Raw genomic sequence first — 18,389 nt, 5'->3', positions numbered from 1 at the left:
AGTGATTACGGGTTGCGTAGCATCATTCCAGGTAGTGCTCCGGCTGGCATTGATGCCCTGTATTGTTGGCTTGTCCCGCCAGCGTCCTTTCCTTTCACCATGGCGTCCGATGGTCCGGATCCGCAGTCATTGAAATCCTGGCAAGATGCATTTCACTACCCAATTCCTACTGTGCGCCGCGTGGAGCAGGAGCTGCGCCGGGACATCGCAAGCAATAAGGAGAAGCTCAGGGCTCTTGTCGGGTATGTGAAGGCCGACACCCATGTTTGCTATAGGAAGGACTAACAAAATTTGGCGCATCTAGTACGAGATACCGAGAACTCATTGGCACTGCCGAGACGATCGTGTCGATGAATCGCGAAATGGAGGATGTGGATTCGACGCTGGCCGACATAGGACGAAGATGCAATCCACGCCTGATGGAGAAGATGTACACACATTACAACCAGATAAAGGAGGATAGTCATGATGAAGGTATGGTGTAGTTGTAATCGTGGCTTGGGTCTATAACCAACAGCTGATGGGAAATAGATGCCGCGAAACGAGCGCTCGGAGGGCAACTGGCTTTACTTCATCGCTGCGCATCGTCAATTTCTAAGCTTCTGCGTCGACGCGGCTCCGTCTTGCTTGTGGCCAAGCTTATGGTCATTTCTCGTCTCTTACACAAGACTCTCTCCCAGCAGGCCACGGTGCCACCATTTGTGGAGGACCTACGCAATCAATTAGCATCCCTCCAAAGAAGTCTCTTGAGGAGGCTTGGAAAGCGGCTCGCGTCTGCTAAATATACGGCTGACGAGATTATTGAGGCTTTGGCAGCATACTGTCTTACAACTAGCTCTTCATCGGATGACGCCATCCGCTACTTTCACCGGGTTCGCTTAGATGGCATTGGAAGCCAGCTGGAGCTTGTCGACCCGTCAGGCGAGAATGTTCTGAGCAGCTTACGGCTATATGTTCGGACACTCCAGACTTCTAAGATCCTGCTATCTCGCCGATTGTCAGATGTCCTGAGCCGGCTGAAAGCACGGCCTCTGCTGACAGACCCTGAAGTGCGGAGTTTGGACGACCTAGACCTCGGTGTTCTGGGACGCTGGGTTGCTGCAGATGTTAACAACTTCACACCATGGATCAAGCTCAGTGAGCTATCAAAGTCGGACGCCGAGAAGACGATTAAACAATGGTCGAAACCGGCTTTCGACAAGTTCCTAAATGGATGCCGGGGCACCCTTACAAACTGGCTAGACTTCTCGAAGCTTCTCTCGTTACGCAAGCAAACATTGGAGCTGTGGCTATCTTCCCGAAGCTCGACACCTACCCATTCATCGTTACAAGTTCTGGAAGGACTTAGGTCAGTTTTCAATGATCGACTTAGGGGTATTCTGTCAGAACAAGCCAAGACATTGGACCTATTTGGTCAAGGTGTCGCCTCTGCAGTGTCGAATTGGGGCGACAGAGCCCACGCGGCTTCGCAATCACTTTGGTCGGAGGACTTGATTTCCCATGACTATTCCAATGGCTCTGCTGCATTCAAGCAAGCTGTCACGGACAGACTCCTGGGGCGTGATGGTGACGTATCCGCTGTGCTGGACAAATACCAGGGATGGTTGTCTGCCATCGAAGTGTCCAGGGAATCTATCGACGGCCTACGGCAAGTACGCTGGTCCGACGTCTTGGATGAAGGTGAGGACGAGGATCTCGATATTGATGTCTCTGCCATGTTGAACGACGACGATCCACGACTGCTCCGCGAAGCCCTTCAGGCGGCAATTGGACAAGCATTCGACACACTCCAAAGTTCGCTCAGCATAACCTTCAAATCGCTCGAAAAGCAGGGACAAAGCGGTGAGGCCGCTTTTATGCTGAAGACTATCCGACTTGCTCGAAGGGATCTGCCTATTCAATTTGTTGCGAGCGATTATGCACTGTCCCAAAGCATCGTGCCGGATTTGCAGAGAATCCTTGCTACAGACATAGTCAGCCGCACAGGCCCCTGGAAGTCTCCGGCTACTTCGAAATCGAAGTCTGGAAAAGTGCCAGGTCGCACGCTTTGGGAGGGTGATCCTGAAATCCCTGTCCAGCCGACACCATCGACGTTCAAATTCCTGCGTAAACTTGTGCAATCTATGGATCAGTACGGCGCTGGACTTTGGGATGTTTCCACGACGCAGACGCTAAAAACTGCCATGACCAAGGGACTCTCGGAGTCTGTCACATCCTCCATTGAGAAGCTCAACTCACCTGCCGAAATAGAGGGCAGCAAGAAGCCTGCCTCGCATGATGAGGAAGAGACAGAACCGGCACAGAACGGCGAGAATGGCGAGAATAGCGACCCGGCGAAACCAGAATCCGAAAGTACCCAATCCGACGATGCCGATGCTATCAAGGACCGGAGGATCCAGCTTTATTTCGACACCGTATACCTGAATGATGCATTTGCGATTCGAGACTCTGAGCGCAGCCAATTGGCAGACGTGTTGGATACACTTCGCAGCAGCCTCGACTTGCCTGAAAAGGCAACAAAGAAACTGGAGAATGCTGCGCACGAGTACTGGAAACGGACTCAGTTATTATTTGGGCTCTTGACTGTGGGAGCTGATCACTAAGCAGGCTGCCATTAGCAAGCATGAAACAATGTATATAAATCATAAGCATATCATCATCGGACAATGCAGTTCATACCACCTTCACACCTCGTGTGACCGGCCAATGAGCGCGCGTATGTATAAACTTCCTGATGGGGCCTAGCGGCCGCGGGGGTTACTCACCGCCCACGTCACGTTTCCGGCGGTGACGCCGACTTGGCCGCGGGAAAACGAGATGCGTTCATCGTTCATCTCCCTCTTCTCTCCTGACCGGCTGCCTTGTCTTGTCCTCGTTCCTTCTCCCTCATCTCCCCTCAATCTCCTGTCAACGCGGCAACCATGGCGGCCCCAAGGCTTCCGTTCCTTTACCCAAACCTGATGCGCGCAGTTCGATCCTGCGAACCCCATACCTACCGCTCTCTTCGCCTTACATCCCGCAACCAGCACGCTCCCTTCCACACCAGTCCACGACGCACTCAAGAAACCTATCATCGACGATACGGGCCTGCTGCAGAAGCAAACCTACCACCGCCCTCTAAACCGAAAGACGAACCACCTCGTCAACAGTCCACCAATACCCCATCCGAGAAAGACAATGACAGCAACGCTGCTTCGTCTCCGAATCAAGCCCCACCAGCGCAATCACAGCCAAAGGACACCGAAACCACCTCAGAGGCCTCATCACAGTCGCAACAAGACAAATTAGCCTCCGCGGATACCGAACTGCTAGACGAGGAGAAATCCGCACACGAACAAGAGCCCCGTGAAGACTCCGAACCCATACTCGATGCCCGTGATGCCGATGAGGTCAACGCTATATCCAACGAAAGACCCACGGAGGAATCCATCCATCTCCATCACCCACTCAACCAGAATCCTCTAGAGGGCGTCCTTCACATGCCATCTCCTTCCTCCTACCTGACCACAACCGGCGGGCCCGCCTCAGAAAACAACCACCCGAATCTCGCCCCAGCCCCTTACGTTCATCACTTCGACACATTCTCGCTCGTTCGCGACCTCTCCACAGGTGGATTCTCCGAAGAACAGTCGGTCACCATCATGAAGGCAGTCCGGACCATCCTACACAGTAACCTCGATCTTGCACGCCAAAGCCTGACCTCCAAGTCAGACGTTGAGAACGAATCCTACCTTTTCAAAGCGGCTTGCTCGGAACTCCAATCCTCCTTGCAGACCGCTAGAAACTCCGAAATGCAGCGACAGCGGACATCCCGAACACAACTACAGCACGAGTCCGACATCCTATCTCAACGCTTGAACCAGGAACTGGCAGGTCTGAAAGACGACATCAAGGGAATGTTCAACGACCACAAGATGACGACCCGCGAACAACAGCGGAGCATCGACACCTCCGTACAAGAACTCAATTACAAAATCACTGTCTCCTTGAACAGTGACGGCAAGAGCGAAATCGAGGGTCTGCGCTGGATTTTAACAAGGAGAGCTGCTATGGCCGTCGCCACTAGTGCCTGTGAGTCACATTCTATACCCTCCTTACACTCCGCCTCAAGTTCAATACTAATGTCGTACAGTCATGATCATCTGCTTCCTGAAATACTACTCCGTTCGCAAGGCGCAGGAGAGCGCGGACAAGAAAAAGAAAGAACAAGAACTCCCAACCAAGGGCGGAACTAAAGAGACCGGAGTAGCAGCAGCTGTCGTCGCCGCCCAGGATCCTCTCCGGCCCAAGTCGGCGCCAGTCCCTGGGGTTCATCTCGGAGAGTCCCTTGGCTGAGCTTTCATCACCCTCCTTTCATACATTCTCATATCAAATATTCTTGCCGACTGTACAACAACCAAATCATCTATGTCCTACCTATCTTGTATATCATTCATTCCCATACCAGCTATAGATCTTCTTATATTGTTTTCTTAGCCGCACATTCACATTGATTTATCTCCCTCCTGTTTGGTTGGTGAGACATCTCGATACCCCCATGCATCTATTTGTCTTGACATCCTCTCTTTTTCTTTCAATTCTCTACTCTATTTCCTTGATGGAAACGATTGCAACATATAGACGAGTTCCATCATCGTTCATTATCCTTGTCATGTCAACATTCCTCATTGTACCTATACCTATACTTCTCTATAATCTTTAAAACAATAACTCTATATATGCAAATAGTAGTATGGAACATGTACCTCATAAACGCAACGCTCGCCGTCATGACCTGTGCACGGGACCCTTTCCTTCCAGGGACTAGCCATTCATCCCTGCGTTGTCGTCATCATCACACCTCGTGCCATGCATGCATGATAGGACATGTCATCCGGCAGGAGCCAGAGACACTCACGTCCTGTCCAATTAAACTTATACCGGGGTGGTTTGTAACATGAGCAAAAAGATGAACACGTAATAAAAGACAAGAAAGGGTAAAGAGGAAAACATGATAAGAAGAAAGCAACGACGCAAAGAATACAAAAATAGTATACTAAAAGTCAAACCTCAGCGCAATACTAGGCATGGCTTGCTGTTCACTGCTGGACTGCGTGCTCTCGCGGGAATGTTTGGTGGCTCCCGAACCGACTTCCGCACTGCGGAGGATTTCCTCGAGTCGTGTCTTCTGGTCCGGACTCATGGTAGCTACGAGCGCTCGGAATACGAGCTGATTGGCCTTGGCCAGTTCCAGCAGATGAACGGCGGTTTCCTGGTAGACGGCCTGTCCGTCACGCTTCGCGCGAGAAAGTAGCGTCGACATGATTAGGGAGATGGCGGCAGGCATCTCGTTTGCAGGGAAAACTGCATTGCTGACACATGCGACGAGCGTGCGCGCAATGACGGTCTTGGAGTTCTCGGGGTCGCTGGGGACGTCGCCATTGTCTGTGGGACAGCCGACGTAGAAGGCAATGAGTCGGGGTAACAGGTAGCGGGCGATGACTTCGCTGGTAGGTGATCTCGGATTGGAGGTCAGGAGAATGGAGCGAATGCAACCGGCGGCTACGTTGGCAAGACCGACATCCTGAAGACAGTCTAGGAGTTCATCCAGAACTCGGAAAATCACAGGATCTTGAGGTGGAATAATGTGTCCGCCGCTCGTTAGTAGAATGGCAATGGCGAGGAGAGTGTTCTTCGCGCAGGGGAGGGAGGACTCGGACTCTCGTCGTTGCGCAAAAGTCAGGGTAGTGAGGAACCGTGTAAGACAACCACGCAACTGGCGAGAGACAACGCTAAGATTCTCTGGGTGTTCTGGACTGACTTCGGGGGAGTTCGCTACGCTGCTGATGAAGTGTTTGAAAGTCGGAAGCGCCTGGGGAACAACCTCTGCCTGGCACAGCCCTGTCGCCAGGATAGTGCTGAAGATGTGTAGAATGCATGCGTTGAGGTCATTGCGGATAATTGAGGGGAAAATCGAGGCGACATTAACCAGCGATGAGAGCGCAAGCCGGATGAGTGACAAAGCATCATCCGATCCAACGTTGAATCGTGCAAGAGGTGTGGACTCGCGAAGATTAGGCAGGAGCCCTGCGAGCACGAGAATTATGCTCCTTGTTAGCTCGAAAAGCTGTTCGATGTCATCGGACAGATGATCGTCTCGGCCCTCGCTGTCCTTGGCGGAAGGATGGTCCAAAGACAGGTTTCGTGCGATCTCCACGATGACATTTTGAATGGGGGTTGTTTCGGTCAACGCGAGACGGTCCAGAGAGTCCATAGTCTCCGAAAAAATTGCATCTTGGTAGATCGCATTACCCGAGATGACTGGCCTCAAGATTCTCTTAAGTGCCTGAAGAATCTCCAATCTCTGGGGTGGGGTTGTAGACTGGTCAACGAGAGCTTCAAATGCCAGACCAAAGAGAACGAAAAAGAATGCAACAGGCTCATCACGATAGTTGATGTTGTCACCCTTGCCCTTTGGCTCATCGCTAGATTTCTGCTCGTCATTCTTTTGTGTCTTCTCAGATTCTTCCAACTCCGACTTGCCGTCCAATGCGTCAAAGACAAAATCGATGTCCTTTTCGACCAGACCAGCAATAGCGTCGACAAGGTTCAACCAGGAATCTTGGTAAAACTGTAACTATGGTCAACATCTTGACTAGTAAGTTCGTCTGCCAGGATTGTCCTACCTTCAAGAGAGTCTCTCGATTCAAAGCCGCGTACACCTCGTCCAAATCCCCGCTCAAAGGGCCAGTACCTAAGCTGCCTGAGATATCCGGCTCGAAACGCAGCCGAGCATATTCCTGGAGAGAAGACAACCATAGCGGAGTGAGCTTCGTGAGATACGGTTGAACCACTTGGTTCAGGTAGTCTTGCTCAATACTGGCAATCTGCAGCCGTGCCCAGGCGGAATACAAAGCCATCTTGACCATGACCCTAGCATTCGGGTTAAGACCTTTGAGGTCGCCAATCTCGGTGGTGTCGAGGTTTTCTGGCGATTGTTAGCTAAATTCCACTGCAAAATCACATAGCACTTACTAGAAAAGTTCTCAAGGCCAAGAACCAGGAGCTTTAGGATTCTACCCATTCGATCAACATTTGTCACGATTCCAGTAGCAATGAATGTTGCAGAGACATTGATAGCCTCTGATGCCAATTCCGCAGACGAGTCGGCAGCAAACGCAGGGGTCAGAGCCGATCCGATCTGTGCTTGGTACTGTTCCAGAAGCGACGCCTCGGTGAAGTCTGGATCGGGTGTCTTGCCAAACATCTGATAGAGTTATTAGCTCAGAGCGAGAGAATTTCACCATGCACAAGGCCAACGTACCTTGAGAACTTGATCAATAATCCGCAGTCCCCAGACTCGAAGTTCAATTACATTGGCAGTAGATGCTGAGAAAGCCATTCGGACGATATCTCCAACCTTCTGCTGCAGCGCAAGCTCGGCAGGGATGGTCTGATCGGGCAGAATTGCCTCTTGTACAAGTGCCAAAAGCTCGCTAAGACAGCTCATGACGAAATTCCGGGTCTGCCACTTGAGAAGCTCCTGACCAGAGACAGCGCCATTTGCCTCTTCTGTCTGACCAGCACCCGCAATTGCGGACGCAAACCCTGCAACTTCATCATCTGGCATGTCATTTCCAGCAGGTCTGATTGCAGATGTTAATGGGATATCTTCGACCTTAACACGAGTCTTGGTCAGCGTGTTGTGGCAGCGCTGTATCCATAACACCGTCTCCACGAGGGCCGTCTGTTGCAGCCAATCCTGGATCATGCTTCTGAGTATTGGGCAGTCTGGAGTATCATCGAATGCAAGCCAGATTTCCTCTTCGAGGGTCGGAGTGGCAGTGCGGAGCACAGCTCCGGCGTCACGCTTCATGAGATTACTCAACCCCCGAATAGCCACATCTCTCATCAATGGATTGCCAGCGCTGAGCTCATTCTGCAAGCGCTTTACGTATCCAGAAAAGTCAACGTAGCCCGGCGCATACAGGGAGAGATGATCCAAGCATTTAGAGCTTTCAGTGACTAGAGCAGAGCTGTCCTCTAGCTGGAATTGACGAAGGAGAGTAAGAATGAGGTTTCGTGTTTTAGCAATGTCCTGAAGATCCGGTCCGAGAACATTGATAAGGGAGTCAACACAGCGACTGATCACGACAGGGGTGAGGAAGGACATTTCGATGTTGGAGGTCGCTAGGGCTGCCGCCTCTTCATTGTGAGTGTCCGCGTTGTATAGCTGGGCCAGCATTCCGAGGGAGCTTGATACGAAGGGCGAAAAGGTCAGTCCGGCAGAGTTGGCAACTCTTTCGAGACCACCAAGAGCCCAGAAGTGGACGACAGGATGAGGGTCGCTACACAGGGACATCAAAACGCCCACGATGGTCTTAAGATGCAGACCAGCTGCCATACCACCAACTTGGGAATGAATGCAACCCAGGGCAGCAGCACAGCCAGCACGGGTATTGGGCTCACGGTTCTCCACAATAGTGTCGACCAGCCAGTTGATCTGTGTATTGGTGAAAGCGGTCCCAGAGCTCTCACAGAGACGTCCGAGTGCCTCAACTCCGATTGTCCGGACAGTCAGATCGGCATCGGTGACGAATTTCTGCGTCAATTAGCTTTCTGTTATAGTTCTATCTATCATAGCTCTGCCAATAACAAGCCTTACCTGAACAAGTTCCTGCAACACCTTATCAGTTGCAGGATTGAGCTTTCCAGATGTGAAACCAGTCTCTTTCACGGAGACCTTCAGAGCATGCAATAGTGCCACAGCAATATTGACGACCATGGCAGCCTTGCGCCCGGGATTACGCTGAAGGCTAGTGGATGAGAGGAAGGTTGCGATTTGTTCTACGCTACCTTCCTGGACCCTTGGTGTGTGCAAGGGGATCGCGACAGAGAAGAGCTCAATGGCAGCATTCACAACACCCGTGGAATGAGGATCGGCCAGAGAAGAATCTTCTTCCCTCCTCGAGTACAAAAGCAAAGAATCATGTTCGCTTGCTTGGCATATAGGAAAAGTCAACTGCAAAGATGTCAGTCCTGCTACATATAATATGAGAGAAATGCAGATAACTCACAGCTTCATCCACAGCCTGATCCGCTGAATCAACGGCCGACCAAGCAGGTCCGTTATCGGTACCGTGCTTGCCAGTGAGAGTCACACGCACGTACTCTCTCGCCAGGCCTGTCATTCCGAAGCCATAATTATCACATAAATCCCACAAAGTCTCGAACTGCGCGGTAGATGCCGCAATTGAACTTTCCAATGGACCAGCCTGGGCCGCATCGGGGTCAGCAAACGAGGAGATGGCCAAGCTCAATAGACTAGACTGAGAGATGACATCGGCATGGCTAACAGGATGAACCCGGAGTAGCTTAGTAAAGCACTGCAGAACACGGCGCCGGACCATAGTTTCGATATCATGAAGTTGCAATGATGGGTGAAGTCGCTGTGACAGTTCGTTCGCAGTCTTTTGTCTGGGCAGATCGTCCAGAAATTCAACTGTGTTTTGAAGCATTATGGCGATTCTCTTCGCGCCGTCGGCAGTTATTAGTCTGCTGTTGAACTCCATGAACACCAACAACGAACTCAAAGCACATTCCCTCACATGCGCAAGGAAGCTCAATTCCAGTATACCGCGTTTGCCAGAGTTTTCTTGACTCAGGTGTTTGGGAAGCGCATTCTTCCATAGTAGCGATAATTGAGAGAGATGAATCTTCACGAAACTAGGGCCAAGTGGCATCAACCCTCCGATTAGGATCCAAGCAACTTGAATCTGTGTACTGGCGGCACGTAGTTCCGAGTTGCTACTAGTCTTCAGGAGATCGGTCGCCTGAGTGAATACACGCGAGAACACCTCTACTGAACCGTAAAGAGGCTGCAGCCGGGATGTGCTTAGCATAGCAGAGAGTCCATTGGCATAACCGATGCAGCGACGCGGCGACTGTCTGGGGGTTGACAACTGTCCCACTTCTCGGTTCAGGCTGTTCAGGCAAATCGTGACACAGGACAACAACTGGTGCGGGCACGCAAGAACGAAGTTGCGTAAGCATTGAGCTGTATGAATCTGGACAGTATAGCTGGGATGCGGTAGCACTTGGAGCAGAGCCTCGCGACACGGTTCGGCCAGGGTACCGAAAGCAGAACCAAGCGACTCAATCAGAGAAGACAGCGCACTCAAGGTGCTCGTGAGGGAATGTTTGCTCGGCTCACGGCGTTCCTGGATTACTTGAGGATAATCCTTGAGAACATCATTGATTAGCCACTTGGCCGCATTGAGCTGACTAGTCTCCCGGAGTGATTCGCGGCCAACAGTATCCTCAAGAATACTCTTGACATACTTTCTGGTCATAAGAAGTCTGAATCGGTTGTATGTGACCGTGGGGTGGTTCAGAATATCAAAAAGCAGATGATTCGCGATTTGACCGTAACGTTCCTCAATGATCTTATGCCCAAGGATCCGCAAAACATGCTTGTAGCAGATGGCAATACCTGCGCGGGCTCGGTTGGAAGTTGTGCTCCGTAAATACTGCGCAGACAGCTGACGAAGAAGGTCAGGAAGGAGGAAGAACAAACGCGGCTCGGCCTTCTTGGGAGCAGAGGACTCTGAGATTTCGGCCTCTTCTTCATCCTCTCCAGGTTTAGCAGTCGGCTTCTTTGATAGTCTCTTTGCTTTCTTCGACTTCGGGACCGAGATGATCGGGGTATCGGTAGCATGCAACTTAGCCAGCGCACGAGCCAAGCAGGCCGCGGCCGCGTGTCTGACCGGGGCCACTGGGCTGTCAATGACTTTCCATACCAAGGTCTTCAGGTGGTCGAAATCGTTCGTATTGTCAAAGTATGGTGTCGTGTTTACTAACTGCTCCAGGCAGCGACAGGCATGCACTTGAACAAAGGTTGACTTGTCCCCGGTTGCGGCATTGCGAGCTTGTTTCCAGATGTCGCGCGCAGTTCCTTCGTCCACGGGAACTCCAGTGCCAACCACCACCTTTCGCAGGGCGGCAAAGGTTGACCCACGACATCCAGTATGGTTGCTAGACGCTTTAAGCAGTTTGAGCAAGCTTGCAACGACAACGCCTGATTGCGCAAAGACACTTTCTCCGGCGACCGCAAAGACCTCGCCCATACAATGGGCCACAGCGAACCTAGTCTTCAGTTCCGCATCGCTCTTGCCGGTATTAAGAAGCCCTAGTAGGTCGGTAACAGTCTCAAACAGTATGCCACGATCACCCTTGCTGAATATCGCACCGAAACACCGGCCCAGGTTATTGCGGATGACTCGCGTGATGGTCGGCGACGAAAGCGTGAGTATCTTGAACAATTCCTTTTTCAAGAACTTTTGCTGCGACGATACTTGAGCCTTATCGAGGCCGGAGATGTGTTGAACCAGATCGGAGGTGAAGGTGAGGAGGTACAGGTCCTGTTGTTCGGAGGGAAGCGCATGGAGCTTGGTGATATCAAGCTCCGCTCGGGGGACCGCATGGTTGTCGGAGTTAGTAGACGTAGCGTTTTCCGATGAAGACATTGGGATCGACTATGGCGACTAAAGGGTCACCCATAGGGTTCCCTTTCACAAGGAATGAACAGAGGTGAGATGCGAAAGGGTGAACACGATGTGACCACAATCTGGTGTGACAGGTCGGCCAGACTTTCTATGGGATGGAGATGGGATGGATCTCCCCCCCTTTAAGCGGGCACTTGGCCTCAACCTCCGTCCGGGGGCGGTCGCGGAGAAACTGTTGCACCGGCCCCGCTATCAGATCGCGATTCTAGACTCTTTTTCAGGGACTGACGCGCTTGCGGGGATGCTCTATCGAAGCTTTCTGCAATGACGACGATCGTATGCAAACGCCTGGTGCAGCAGCGGGTTGCCCGCGCGAATTGGGTGGTGAGCGATGGTTGCCGTACCCTCACCACCAGCGCTCCGTGGCTTGCAGGTCACAATCGATGGTCTCAGATCAAACATGACAAGGCCAAGAATGACAAGGCCAAAAGCAAGGAACGCCAGCTTATCGGCAAGGAAATCAGCAGTGCGACTCAGAGTATGTACTTGAAGAGTTTCGGCAATCAATTCCACGTCATTTCTTGGTATTGATCTCAAGCAGTGTGGGGTCCCGATCCTAAATTCAACCCGCGCCTTACCCTCGCCCTCTCGAATGCAAAGCGAGCAGGAATCCCTAAGACCGTGATCGAAGCGGCAGTTGCTCGGGGACAAGGCATAAGTGTCACCGGTGAAGCTCTGGAGCAGGTCACGGTCGAGGCTATTCTCCCGCATTCGGTTGCAGCAGTCCTCGAGTGTCTGACCGATCAAAAAGCCCGCGTACTGCAAGACGTTCGACATGCTATCAAAGATGCAGGGGGCATCGTCACACCTACTACATACCTCTTCGAAAAGAAAGGCAGGATCATCTTCGAGAAGAAGGATGGGGTGGATCCCGACAACTATATAGACCAGGCTATCGAAGCAGGTGCGACGGACATCACGGCGGATGAACAAGGCCGGCTCCTTGTCTTCACAGAACCAACAGAAACAAAGAGTGTAGGCGAAGCCCTCAGCAAAATGATTGGCATTCCAATTGAGGAGCTGGATATCATATGGGATCCCAACCAAGACACAATAGTCGACCTCAAGGATGAGGCGCAAGTCGCAGAAATGGAAGATATCATCAGTGACCTTCGAGAAGAGCCGAGTCTGCGAGACATCTACCTGAACACGGTTCAGCGCTTTTGATGATTTTTCGATTCTGGCGTTCGATGCCTTTCACGGCTACAGCCTGGGCCTTCTCATCCTTTTACCTTACAGTGTACACTAGCTCGGAACTGGCGGCTCGGCGAGCCCTTTCTGTACTATATAACTACGAACTATGATAACTCTGGTGTATGGATTTCGAATTCTTCCAAGAAGAAAGCATAAGTGGGCTTACTTCTGATATCACCTCTACTCTTTCCGCAAAGCCTTCATCGTGCTCCGCATCAAGTTACCAATTCCAACGCTTCCTGTCGCGTCAAGCCAGTCAAGCATCCGCACTCTATACTCCTGCCACGCCATCTTCATACCTCCTTCTTTCTCTAGCGCACTCAGTGCCTTTTGCGTCACTGGCTTCATCAGCTTGGGCTGCTCGTCGCCAATGTTGTTCTCCTCTTCGATGTCAGAGAAGCAGGCCGCAGACAAGTTGCACAGTGCCACATGGTGACTGAGAGAGAAGACCGAGGAGATTGTGTAGACGAAAGAGGAATCGCGCTTTCTTTCCTTCTCATTGTACTCACGAATGAATCGCGTCAGCGCAGCAACGGTGGGGGCCGGTATTAGACAGCCCACAGCGTTGGGGTCTTCGGAGTTGAGACCTCGGTTCCGCCAGATCAGGTTACAGATGTCCATGATATAGCCATTGAATTGACCCACGAGTTCTGTCGGATAGAGCGAGTCTTGAGAGTTTGGTACCCGGAGAACCTGAGAGGTGAGGGAAGCCTCAAAGGACGACTTGTAGCTGGCAAGCACTGAGCACATGATGGAGATGACTGAGTTGATGGGCGTGAAGGCAAGTGTATAAACTGTAGGAGCTAGCGGGACAGTAAGTCGAATGCTCCCATTCGTGGATGCGTGTGTGAAAAGTTCGGCTAGGGTACAGTAGAAGTCCAAGATGGACAATGTGGCGGGCTTGTGTTTCTCATGTTGGGCATCTGTGAGATCCGGCATTGAGGTCAAGCACTCTAACGTCGATAAGGCTAGAAGTTCTGCGTGCGATATCAGGCGGCCCAATGGTTTGAATGCCTCTGTAGTCTGTGAATTGGTCCTCAACTGGATTCCCCATTGACGGATCAAGGCCGAATAGAAATCAAGCAGAGATGTTCTTGATGAAATGGCTCCGTTGAGGAGTGCTCTCTCCGATGGTGTCAAGAAATCCCTGCTCAGAGTATCGAAGTCAAGAACGGGAAGATACACGAGAAGCCCAAGTATCTGCTCTCTGTTGTCTTCGCCATTCCAGAAGATGAGATACTTTTTGAGAAACGATGTGAAAGCGTCCGGTATTTCCTGTACCCATGTAAGCCACCAAGGTAGGTCAGTAGTGACTGAAGGGGAATACCTTCGTGTATTGCGCATATTCAGCCGCCAAAGCCAATATGTAGCCCAAGCTCTCATGGTCTTCTACGTCATTTGCCCGCGCGATTTCCAATTGGTCATTTAAGAACGTTCTGAGCCAGTCATTCAACCGGCGATCTGCAGCCTCAGAACGAGCCAGAAAAAGGTACTTCTGCGCTAGGTTATTCCCCAGCATGGATATGATCTGGTTAGGTAATTCTATCTTGTCAATCTTGTCAACAAGATGTTCAACACCACGCAGTTCTTCCAAGGAAGTGTGGCTATAAGACACCCTTGATGTCTTCACATCAGGAACAATGGCCTCTACCTTGCTTCTCTTTGCTAGACCGCGATGTACGACCTGGAACGTCGATGGCTGCACTGCCTGCAACTTTTCAAGGTGGGTATCCTGAATTTCCCTGACATGAGCGGTCCATTCAGGGTCCGGATGTTTGAAGAAGGATGCCTTTCTTCCCGTAAAGCCGAGGTCACCAACAATAACATCAGGACAGTAGTTTTTGAACACATTAAGTAGAATCAAGAGCTCTTTCTCTTCACCACCAGAAAGGCTGACTAGCTCCATAAGAGCTTGGATACGAAAGGGCTTGACATGCTTGCGCCTCGTGATGAACGAAAGCAATTGGCACAGAGGCTTGCGTAGACTGATCATGTCCAGATAGTTGAACAGCACAGCATATAGTTTTCCCAGATGAGACTTGTCATCGAGGTAATCGTATACAAGAATCAGCCATCGCACAAGCAGAGCCTGGGTCGCAGGACTGGGCTTTGTTTTGGCAGGACCAAGACAGCACACAACTCGTGTGATTAGTTTGGAGGATACCCTCTCCAGTGGGTACAAGTTCTTGACTAGTGTGGTAACTGTGCCTTGGTCAAGAGCATTGTGCGTCGTGAGGAGCTTCAGCAAGCGTTCGAGGGCAGCTTGCGGTATGCCACTCGCGTACGCGTGGGTTGCTATTGTTTTGGCCAACTGGCCAGCATCCGTATATCGTTGTTTTGGAGGCACGAAAGCAACTGGGTATACATTAATGATGCAAATCTTTCTATAATCATACCTTGTTCACTGGATTTACCTGCTTCAAGGTGCTTGATCGCATCTTCAAGGCTACTGGGCCTGACTTCGGTGTCTAGTATCACCATCAGCAAACCCGATCCTGTGCAAAGCAAGCTTGACAAACCTCTTTCGGAGTCAGATGACATGTCGGTTTTGCAATAGCTTATCAATATTATATAGCAATTGATATGTTTTCTCCGTCCTTCTCCTCGAATGACGCCGTGCTTGACTCTTAAGTGTTTCGCACCACCAGGCGCATCACGCGCAAAAGCAGGACTGTCGCACTGAGTAAACAGCTCGCTAGGCTTAATACCATAAAGCGCCTGACAATTTTCTAACTCGGCGCGAGGGATACAGTACGTGGATGTTGGAATCGTTGTTTGCCGCGGTAAGTGCTTTCAACATGTATCTCCGTCGCGTGGAACTGTTTGAGTTAATCGCGGGAAATGGAGCCTGACTGAGAGCGCAACTTTACCATTTCGGGTGTCCAACAACACAACCACTTGCAGGCCGAATGCCAGCGTCGCGGATTGTAACTGCGAACACCATGGACACTTCACAATTATCTCAACTTTTGGCCTCGTGAGACCTTGTTCTGGTCCGTACAGATGTCTTTACATTAATGCTTCTCCAAGGCGCCTTAGTCGCAGCTAGTTGATGGGTGATAGCCGCCTACAGTCAATATCTTTAAATTCATATGCGCTAAACTGGACTTCTGACGCCCTTCTTTGGGTGGCAGAGGAATTAGTTTACTTTATACTGAAAATCTCGATCTAGATGATCTTGAGCTGTATACAGCTCCTCATTATGCGATTGGTAGTAATGGACATCGTGGGGGGAACAAAAAGCTATGGCCCACATATGTCTCCAACATCTCAACTATGGACAGTAACTTGGGAATGCTTCTAGAATAAAGATTGAGCCAATTACGTCTACTTCCTCTTCCTAGCCGGCTGCTTAGAGCTTGCCTTTCCGGAGGCAGTCGCTGTCTCCTTGGCCTTGGGCTCCTCAGCCGGTGTGGGCTCCTCTTCCTCCTCATCACTGTCGCCTCCCTGACCGAACTCGTTGACACGCTTGTAATCAACCTTGTACTTCCAGCCCTGGTAGAGCCAGATAAAGAAGATAATATCATCCCGGAAGGTTGCCAATCTGTGGAGCCAAGGCATCTTAACGGTGAAAGCGAAAAGGTCATCGATGAAGGTGTTGAGGAACTTGTACGTTAATGCCTTTCCGGGCATATGAGCGACAGACTATAATAGTGGGTTAGCAAGGCCATTACAAGAGCGGGTACAAGGAGGACGGAAACATACCTTCAGTCGATAGTTGATGTACAAACTAGGCACCATCATCAGGAAGCCGTAGGCGTAGACACTGCCAACAAGCGTCTCGATGACATAGGAGTACCACGACTTGTGCGTGTTGTAGATCAAGCTGTACACAGCATACGCGGCCAAGAGCGGGACGGCAATAATATACAGCCAGCGGAATGCGATCTCATCATACTCTTTGGTCTTCTGCTCCGTCTCGCTGAGCTTGTGTTTGTCCTCAAAGACAATAACATAAGGCAGGAATGAGAAGAACGATCCAGCCGGCGGAGGACGCAAGCGCACGTCTACAGTCTTGGTGATCTTCCAGGCTTCTAGCAAGATACCGAAACCTTGACTTGCGAGGATCATCCACGAAGTGTTCTCACTGTTGTCCATCAAGTAGAGGAAAATGACCGCCTGCATGAAGACGTTCGCCAGGATGGTACGAACGGAGGTACCGACAACATCCTTCTTCTTGCGCCAGTGAGACTATTCATAGTACATACCCATTAGCGTTTGAAACAAAAGGGCTCCGAAAGGGGGACGAAGTGATAAGCTTACAATATCGTTCTTGAAGGCCAGAGTTTCGAAGACCATATGGAGAATCGTAACCACACCAGTTGTGCAGAGCAGGTAGATGTTCGTGTCGAGCAGGACTTCTTTAACCATTTCAAACTCAGTGCCGTCGCCGCCACCGGGTGTCTGACCACCGAAAGCCGCCTGTTTGGCATTTGCCTTTGCATTCTCATCAACACTAGCCATCATGCTGAACTTCCAGTTCTGCAAGTTGTTAAGAGTGATACGCATAGGAACGGTCTCAACGGTCGAGTTGAGCTCCATCATGTGGCTTCTGAGCTGCCAAAAGGTGTTCAGGAACACAATCGGATAGTACCAGCCATTCTGCCCGGTGGCATCCCGCGCGCCAGTCGTTTCGAGCTGCATATGCTGTCTAACAGCGGGGTGAACCTGACGGTACTTCTGTGCACCGGAGTCAGGAACAACAGACACGGTGAAGTTCGGGTGGTAGTATGACGCAATGGAGACATCGGGAGTGCCATCATCCTCTTCTTCCTGGGTTTCCTCTGACGAAGCCAGCAGGTTCTTCAACTTCTTCACCTTCTTCTTAGGGAGGTACTGGTTCAAGGGGCGGAAGAAATGAACGGCACTATCGGTGCTATAATCCTTGGCGGTAGGGTCGAGCTGGTGTCCGGTGAGTCCGACAAAGAAATGCGCCCAGAGAGTTCCATTGCGTTGAACCTCCTTGGGGATCTTGATGGTCGTATCAATTTCTCTAGTGTCACTGTAGTTTCCGATAGTAAAGTTCTTTTCCTCCAGAACGAGCGAATCCGATGGGAAAGACTTGAATCCAGGAACAATAATCGAAGGCGAAACGTAGATATTCAGGTCCAAGGCACTATCGGAGGGCCAAATCGGGGTAACGAGATCAGGGACGGGACTGTAGTTGGACACTTCGCTGCGAGGCGGACGCGTGTTGAAAGAAGGCACATCACTAGGCTTCGCTCCTGAGCCGGCGTTGTTCTTTGACCCAAAGAACTGGCTCATCACGAACTGCGCCAACAAGAAGAAAGCCAGGCCCTGAAGGGCACCCTTGAAGCCGGACTAAAGCAAGTAAAAGCGACTGTCAGCTAACCCATCGCATCCAGTACCAAACAAAAGCAGATTGAAGCATACGCACGCTTTGCTCCGGCTCCTCCCTGCGCTGACGTTGTTCCGGCATTGCGACCCGTTAATTGCAAACCTGGTCAGCAAAGATGGAAAAACGGGGGAGAGGGGGGAAGAAGAAGAGGAAGGAGGAAAAGAAAAGAGGCCACGAAGGAACACGAAGGCTAACGGCTGGTTGGTTGGTTCTGGCCCAGAAAAGGCGCGGCGTTTTGGCCCTTGGCGGGTCCCGGCGATAAGCCAGGCGGAAGTGGGAAGGGAAAGCATGTC

General features: G+C 51.1%; 6 protein-coding genes across 6 annotated transcripts; 3 read left to right on the top strand and 3 right to left on the bottom strand.

Annotated features, from left to right (window-relative positions):
- Nucleotides 1–99: 99 nt before the first annotated feature.
- Nucleotides 100–2,626, top strand: BO79DRAFT_185452 (uncharacterized protein; the record flags this gene model as incomplete). Its single annotated transcript, XM_025680398.1, has 4 exons — nt 100–242; nt 305–474; nt 532–644; nt 681–2,626. 4 exons carry the CDS (start codon nt 100–102, stop codon nt 2,601–2,603), a joined length of 2,349 nt encoding a protein of 782 aa, XP_025545515.1. The 3' UTR covers nt 2,604–2,626.
- Nucleotides 2,627–2,864: 238 nt separating this feature from the next.
- BO79DRAFT_163691 (CCDC90 family protein) lies at nt 2,865–4,666 on the top strand. The gene is made up of 2 exons (XM_025679150.1): nt 2,865–4,071; nt 4,133–4,666. Exons 1-2 carry the CDS (start codon nt 2,922–2,924, stop codon nt 4,333–4,335), a joined length of 1,353 nt encoding a protein of 450 aa, XP_025545514.1. The 5' UTR covers nt 2,865–2,921; the 3' UTR covers nt 4,336–4,666.
- A 77-nt stretch (nt 4,667–4,743) lies between these two features.
- On the bottom strand, nt 4,744–11,618 carry BO79DRAFT_242041 (AP-1 complex accessory protein LAA1). The gene is made up of 6 exons (XM_025685179.1): nt 9,057–11,618; nt 8,645–9,001; nt 7,304–8,581; nt 7,015–7,246; nt 6,666–6,967; nt 4,744–6,610 (listed from the first exon to the last, which is right to left on the bottom strand). The coding sequence occupies exons 1-6, from the start codon at nt 11,502–11,504 to the stop codon at nt 5,036–5,038; spliced, it is 6,192 nt and encodes a 2,063-aa protein (XP_025545513.1). The 5' UTR covers nt 11,505–11,618; the 3' UTR covers nt 4,744–5,035.
- Nucleotides 11,619–11,787: 169 nt separating this feature from the next.
- On the top strand, nt 11,788–12,855 carry BO79DRAFT_242040 (post-initiation translation factor DPC29). Its single transcript, XM_025685178.1, has 2 exons — nt 11,788–12,021; nt 12,085–12,855. Exons 1-2 carry the CDS (start codon nt 11,808–11,810, stop codon nt 12,708–12,710), a joined length of 840 nt encoding a protein of 279 aa, XP_025545512.1. The 5' UTR covers nt 11,788–11,807; the 3' UTR covers nt 12,711–12,855.
- Nucleotides 12,856–12,904: 49 nt separating this feature from the next.
- On the bottom strand, nt 12,905–15,278 carry BO79DRAFT_234320 (Mis6 domain protein; the record flags this gene model as incomplete). The annotated part of the gene is made up of 4 exons (XM_025684363.1): nt 12,905–14,012; nt 14,065–15,092; nt 15,152–15,205; nt 15,257–15,278. 4 exons carry the CDS (start codon nt 15,276–15,278, stop codon nt 12,918–12,920), a joined length of 2,199 nt encoding a protein of 732 aa, XP_025545511.1. The 3' UTR covers nt 12,905–12,917.
- Nucleotides 15,279–16,064: 786 nt separating this feature from the next.
- BO79DRAFT_135204 (CLPTM1 family protein) lies at nt 16,065–18,002 on the bottom strand (the record flags this gene model as incomplete). Its single annotated transcript, XM_025678050.1, has 3 exons — nt 16,065–16,382; nt 16,443–16,928; nt 17,001–18,002. 3 exons carry the CDS (start codon nt 18,000–18,002, stop codon nt 16,065–16,067), a joined length of 1,806 nt encoding a protein of 601 aa, XP_025545510.1.
- Nucleotides 18,003–18,389: the final 387 nt, after the last annotated feature.

This window comes from Aspergillus costaricaensis, assembly GCF_003184835.1.
Source record: "Aspergillus costaricaensis CBS 115574 unplaced genomic scaffold BO79scaffold_1, whole genome shotgun sequence".
Classification (NCBI taxonomy): domain Eukaryota; kingdom Fungi; phylum Ascomycota; class Eurotiomycetes; order Eurotiales; family Aspergillaceae; genus Aspergillus; species Aspergillus costaricensis.
Note: the sequence above shows the minus strand (reverse complement) of the source record. Positions and strands in the feature narration are given on the sequence as shown.

Coding starts and splice junctions, on each gene's coding strand:
- BO79DRAFT_163691 (XM_025679150.1), top strand. CDS start 2,922: ATGGCGGCCCCAAGGCTTCCGTTCCTTTACCCAAACCTGATGCGCGCA. Junction 4,072..4,132: donor GGCCGTCGCCACTAGTGCCT/GTGAGTCACATT, acceptor AATGTCGTACAG/TCATGATCATCTGCTTCCTG.
- BO79DRAFT_242041 (XM_025685179.1), bottom strand. CDS start 11,504: ATGTCTTCATCGGAAAACGCTACGTCTACTAACTCCGACAACCATGCG. Junction 9,002..9,056: donor ATCAGGCTGTGGATGAAGCT/GTGAGTTATCTG, acceptor ACATCTTTGCAG/TTGACTTTTCCTATATGCCA. Junction 6,611..6,665: donor ATCGAGAGACTCTCTTGAAG/GTAGGACAATCC, acceptor CCATAGTTACAG/TTTTACCAAGATTCCTGGTT.
- BO79DRAFT_242040 (XM_025685178.1), top strand. CDS start 11,808: ATGACGACGATCGTATGCAAACGCCTGGTGCAGCAGCGGGTTGCCCGC. Junction 12,022..12,084: donor AATCAGCAGTGCGACTCAGA/GTATGTACTTGA, acceptor GATCTCAAGCAG/TGTGGGGTCCCGATCCTAAA.